The following is a 6,413-nucleotide window of genomic DNA, read 5'->3' as shown; positions in this document are numbered from 1 at the left end:
AATTTGCAGAAGAAGAGTAATTTATTTTAAGAAACTTAAATTCGTAACACGAAAATCGCAACTCGAAAATGAAATTCGCAATACGAAAATCGTAACTCAAAAATGAAATTCGTAACTCGAAAACAAAAATCGCAACTCCAAAATGAAATTCGAGTTGCGAATTTTATTTAAGAGTTGCGAATTTAAGTTTCGAATTGCGAATTCGATTTTTTAGTTGCGAATTTGATTTTCTTGAAATAACATTGAACCTGCACTAAATCTATATGTTGTCCTTTTTGTTTATATTTATACTTACTTTTAGAATGTTATCTGATGCATTTTGTGAACTATGATAGAATAATGACTTGGGTGAATACCGGACTAGTTTGAAAGATTAATATCATATTTAGTTTAATAGTATTAAGATTAGATAATATAATCTATATTTTCCCTAATTAATATCATGTCTGTTCATTGTGTATAATTTGTAGTTTTTGCTATATTATTAGTATATCTAACTTAGTATTTTTATTGTTTTTGTTAGGAATTTTTTAGGCTGCATTGACTTTAAGGAATAAATTAAGCCTAGCCACTATAATTGCGTCGACACCTACACATGTCAAAAGAAATTTGTTTGAGAATACTTGTTTCGGGCCATGGCTGAAAGTACAACATCCAAGTAGAGATGCTTTGTTTACTCATTTGTTTCTACAAACCATGACTAACTATCTACCCAAGGGGATACCACGTGGCGATGAGGAGATATGGTTTCATTTTCCACCGGCGTATACTCGTTTTGGGCGGGAGGAGTTTTGCTTGGTCATTGGTCTACGTTTCGGACGACACGATGAATTAGGTCCGTACACTAGTCATATCGCCGTCCCATCATGGTTATTTCGGGTTTTTCCTGACCTGACAAAGGTGATGGCCACTTTACACGTCGACAATTTGAGTAGATTACTTCTTAAAGATGGTTTTGAGTTGTTGCTGCTGCGTAGTTTATATACCCAAAATATTTGTGTTGCGAAATTAAAAGATGTGTTGCGAAATTAAAATTTGCGTTGCAAATTCAAAAATCGAGTTGCGAAAACGAAATTCCTGTTGCGAAAATGAAACTCGCGTTACGAATTAGAAAATCTTGTTGCGAAAAGGAAACTCGTGTTGCAAATTTAAAAATCGAGTTGCGAAAAAGAAATTTGTGTTGCGAAATTGTCAAATTAGAGTTGCGAATTCGACTTCTGTGTTGCGAATTCCAAATTCTGTGTTGCGAATTCGGAAACTGTGTTGCGAAATTAGAGTTTGTGTTGCGAATTCGAAATTGAGTTGCGAATTCGTTGGTTATTTTTGCAAATCCAAAAAAATTAGTTAAAATCGTATATTATAAGACATTTTCGATCACTCAAGTTATTTTCTTTTATATTTTTTTTATTTCACGAGTGAAGGGGGTTTTAAATTAAAAAAAATAAATATTAGGTGAAAGAAAACAAACTGTATAATTTTAAAAGCAGTTGGCACATAACAACTTTAATTGCATATACAGATTATGATAAGGAATAACACAAAATTTTATGTTAAAGAATAAATTTATAAAATTATAGAAAGGAGTGAATTTATAAACTTGTAAGAGTTAAAAATAGATTGTTAATTAAAGTTATAAAATATATATAAAATATATATTAGTTTAAAATTTTTGAAGTCACAACTATCCCTATTCGTCTTCCTTCAAGCTATCCCTAATTATAATTTTACGTGGATGGCCAACTTAATTTCGGTCATTGGATTTATGTTTTACTCTAAATAGAGTTCATATTGCTTTCAATTATTTGACTCATAAAGAGGTTTGTATTTTTAGATCTAGTAGGAGTAGTGACGGAATACAGTGAAGATTAATGGGTCCACAATATTTAAAAAAATATATAATTTAGATCTTTAAATTTATTTTTAAAATAATTTATCTCCTGTGAAATTTTTAAAAATTTAAATTAAATTTAAATTTTTTAATGTTATTAATTAAATTCCTCTCATCATTTTTAAAGATTCTCATTAAGCCTTTAAAGTATAAATTTTTTTAGTTAGACCTCAATTTAAAAAAAAATATAAACTAAATCCTTTAAATTTTGAAATTTTAATTTAAATCTCTAAACTTTTTAAAATTTTAAATTACTCCATAAATTTTATTATCAAGTTCCATCACTGAATAGGAGATTTATTTCTATATCAAGCCCAGATGAAACCAAATATTAATCTTGAGTGTTAATATATTTTAAATAACACCCGACATGCATTTGATATATACAGTTAAAACTCTATAAATTAATAATGTTAGGATCGGAGAAATTTATTAATTTAGAGAATTATTAATTTATCGATAAATTAATAATTATTAATTTAAAGAGTTTTTAAGTAATTATACTGTACATACCAAACAAAAAGGAAATTAGTCTATGCCTCTTAGAATTACGTTGCAAGAGATGAGTTAAATTAATAATGAGCTCCAAATAAACTTGAACTTTAAAGGAAAACAGACAACTATTGAATCATATTTCAATATAGTGTAATATATTTTTTTTCAGTTTCTATGAATTATTAATTTATGATTTTCTTGGGACCGAAAATTATAAAGGGATCTCACGAAAAATTATTATCTTATTATTTTATCGAGTTTTTCAATTTTTTACATTGGCCCAAGTCGAGACCGGATAAATTTATTATTTTAGAGAGTTTATTAATTTACCGAATATTAATTTAAAGAATTTCTACTGTATATATATATATATAATATGTAGACTTTTTTTATTTTCTTTAAAATAATAAATAAATAAATTTCAATATGAAAGAACAAAAGAAAAGAAAACCGTAGGTACAAACTAAAATTAAGGACAATAATGTAATTAACTAAGACGGTTCCAGAATAACTAATACTAAATTCGAAAATATAAAATTCAAAGATGATTTGCCCTAAGTGTTCACTATATATAAAGCAAGGTGCTTCTCTCCTTTTCCTCCACAACAAGAATCCCATAATATATCTTAAACAAAGCTTCAGCCTTGGCTTCTCTTTCACAAATTCCAAATCTTATATTGTCCCCTTGTTTTCCTCATCTCATCAAAGGTATGTTTCTTTCGTTTTATTTTTCGATTCAATATATTGTTTTTCTTCCTGCTGATTCCAATCTTCCCTTTATTTGTTCGATAGCTGGAACTTTTTGTTGAATCGTTGTAGATCTATTTTTATTTTTGTTTCTAAGCGATTATTTGCTTTGATTTCCCTTCGATTTTATTTTTAATATTTCAACGATCGGATTCTCGTTTGGTTCTGTCAAAGCCATTATCTCTCTATTTTTTTTGGAAAAATATTTCGTTTTCAGATAATAGAAGATCGGATGCTGGATCCTACAATATTTTATCTATTTAAATTTTTGTTATTGGATTTGGAGGATAGTGGAATGTTTATTTGTTCTGAATTTGTGGTACTTGGTAATTATTGATTATTTTTCTCATTAAATTACCCTCTTTAACAAATTTTAGTATCATTAGGAGGTTATAGATTAAAGATTTTATTATTTTATTTATTTTTGATAAGGTTGTTAATTTCTATTCCATCTTTCCTTTTCTGTTTCTTCCCTTGATTTAAAAATTTCTTTTTGCTCTTTTATATTTGCATTGTTTTGTGGATATAAAAAGCTTCAAGATGTAATTTTAATCTTAGTTTTGATTAGTATATCTTAGATTAAAAGATATCCCCTTAAATATTGGAATCTGAGGGCGTTTAAGAAACATGCTTATTTAACTGATGCTTTGTGTGTTTGAAATTTGAAAAATCTTTTGTATACCTTTGTTGGTGTATATGTAACATTGAGAATGGAGTTGATGTGGTTATTAGTTAACGTTACCCTGATTTCGACGTTCGTCTTGCGTTATAGCTTTCGGGTCTGACAACTCTCTTATTGTCTTTCAGGACGTTGGCAGCTCTCTGTGCTGTGTCTACAGTCTTCAAAGTGGAGGGGATTACTTTTGAGTCGTCTTTTATGTCTGAACGTGCTTCTCTCTTTCTGTCATCAATTGGATTGCTCGGAGAATACTGTCCCACTTCTAGAAAAAAGAATAGACCTTTCTCTTCTGAAGGTATCTGCATACATATTGAGGCCAATAACACAAAAACTTGGCTTCTGTTTTATGCGACCTATTCTAAGTGTGAGAAAGGTTTCTGTTAAAGGATATCTCACCACGATCGAAAACACCAGTATCTGATCCCTCCTTCGTGATTTTGCCACAGTTTGATCAAGATGGCTTTGCAAAATATTGGTGCTTCCAATAGTGAGGATGCCTTTTATAGGTATAAGATGCCGAAAATGATAACCAAGATTGAAGGGAGAGGAAATGGCATCAAGACTAATGTGGTTAACATGGTTGAGATTGCAAAGGCTTTGGCTAGACCTGCTTCTTACACTACAAAGTATTTTGGTTGTGAACTCGGAGCCCAATCCAAATTTGATGAGAAGACTGGAACTTCACTCGTAAATGGTGCCCATGATACTGCGAAGCTTGCTGGGCTTCTTGAGAACTTTATTAAGAAGTTTGTTCAGTGCTATGGTTGTGGGAACCCTGAAACTGAGATTGTTATTACTAAGACACAGATGATTACTCTGAAATGTGCTGCTTGTGGGTTTGTTTCTGATGTTGATATGAGGGATAAGCTTACGACTTTCATTCTTAAGAACCCACCCGAGGCGAAGAAGTCGTCGAAAGATAAGAAGGCAATGAGGAGGGCTGAAAAGGAAAGGCTCAAGGAGGGTGAAGCTGCTGATGAAGAGCTGAAGAAGATTAAAAAAGAGGCGAAAAAGAAGGGCACCACTGCTACTTCAAAGGTTGCTGTTTCGAAAGGTGTAGTAACCAAGAAGAAAAGCAAACATTCTGATGAAGATCGTTCCCCTGAACACAGTCAGTCAGATGAGAATGAACGTGTTGCCAGTGATGATGATGATGATAATATTCAATGGCAAACTGATACTTCACTCGAGGCTGCTCAGCAACGTATCCAAGAGCAGTTGAGTGCTGTTACTGCAGATATGGTGATGCTTTCGACCAATGAAGAGAAGAAAAAGTCAGTGAAGAAGTCTCCCGAGAATGAAGCCAAGGTAAGCGAAAACAGTGTCAGTATCCATTATAAACTCATTGATGAGATTAATGAACACATCAGGAAGGGTTCGTCTCCAACTCAGCTTAAATCCTTCCTATGTTCACTCTCCGGAACCTCCCAAGAAGTCATGGATGCTCTATTTATAGTACTCTTTAACAATGTGGGAAAGGGTTTTGCGAAAGAAGTAACCAAAAAGAAGAACTACCTTGTAGCAGCAGTAGCGGCAGCAGCCAAAGCAGAAGAGGGATGTCAGATGGTGTTTCTCCGTTCTCTCGAGTCTTTCTGCGGCAAGGCTAGCCCCGAGGCAGCAAAGGAGGTGGCATTGGTTCTTAAAGTGCTGTATGATGATGACATTTTGGAAGAAGAATCCATCGTGGAATGGTACCACAAGGGTGTGGCTGGTAACAATAAGAGTCTACGGATTTGGAAGAACGTCAAGCCCTTCATCGAGTGGCTCCAAACTGCCGAGTCCGAGTCGGAAGATGAGTGAATCCTGAAGCTCTTGTTTGGTTTCATTATTATGTTATGCTTTTACTGTCGTGTTTACTTTAAATAGAGAAGAGCGAGCTAGCTCTCGTATATTCTCTTCGTTGTTCTACGGTTTATTATGTACTGTTTGGAACTTATTGTGGATTGTTTGTGTGATAAGTTGATTGGATTAATGTTTAATTTTTATTGTGGGTTTATTATGTTCTACGTTTTACTATTGATAAAACGTACATTCTACGGGTGCAGTTCGAATCCTACAATTACTCGTATTCGGATTCTAATGATATTTCCTTTTATCATTGTAACTAAATGTATTCTTTTAAGTTATTTGTTCCCTCATTAACGGTTTATCTATTATTTTTCAATAATTTTATTTAAACAAATAAATTGACAATATGTCATTATCTTATTTAATTATAATAAAAATAAATTTCTATTTTAAATAAATTAAGGCCCTTTTGATAATAGGTCCAACATCCAACCACCGAACTAAATAAAAAATTGAAATTGTATGAAACAAATATTTAATTTAAATGACCTCTTAATTTGCCCATAATCATTTGTTCTTTCCCGCCTTCCCAAGCCTTCTTCAATTGCTCGTGGACCAGCTTAAAGCAGTGGTTGGTGTTCTGAACGGATTCATAAATATTTTTAAAGACGAATATATATATATATATATATATTAAATTAAGTACTATTAATAAAATTAACAATTAATATAAAAAAAATTCGAATTTTAAGATGCATAAGAAAGCTTTCATCCGCCACTGCTCCTAGTCCAAAGAACACGAGTTCTTACAAGGTA

At 31.9% G+C, this 6,413-nt stretch overlaps 1 protein-coding gene across 1 annotated transcript; it reads left to right on the top strand.

Moving 5' to 3' along the window:
• The first annotated feature begins 2,981 nt into the window (after positions 1 to 2,981).
• Positions 2,982 to 5,803, top strand: LOC120212184 (probable eukaryotic translation initiation factor 5-1). The gene is made up of 2 exons (XM_039210588.1): positions 2,982 to 3,091; positions 3,938 to 5,803. Exon 2 carries the CDS (start codon positions 4,266 to 4,268, stop codon positions 5,607 to 5,609), a length of 1,344 nt encoding a protein of 447 aa, XP_039066519.1. The 5' UTR covers positions 2,982 to 3,091; positions 3,938 to 4,265; the 3' UTR covers positions 5,610 to 5,803.
• Positions 5,804 to 6,413: the final 610 nt, after the last annotated feature.

The sequence above is a fragment of the Hibiscus syriacus genome, unplaced genomic scaffold (assembly GCF_006381635.1).
Source record: "Hibiscus syriacus cultivar Baekdansim isolate YM2019G1 unplaced genomic scaffold, ASM638163v2 tig00110004_pilon, whole genome shotgun sequence".
Taxonomy (NCBI): Eukaryota; Viridiplantae; Streptophyta; class Magnoliopsida; order Malvales; family Malvaceae; genus Hibiscus; species Hibiscus syriacus.
Note: the sequence above shows the minus strand (reverse complement) of the source record. Positions and strands in the feature narration are given on the sequence as shown.

Bases quoted from the DNA above. Each gene is read 5' to 3' on its own strand.
- LOC120212184 (XM_039210588.1), top strand. From the start codon at position 4,266: ATGGCTTTGCAAAATATTGGTGCTTCCAATAGTGAGGATGCCTTTTAT.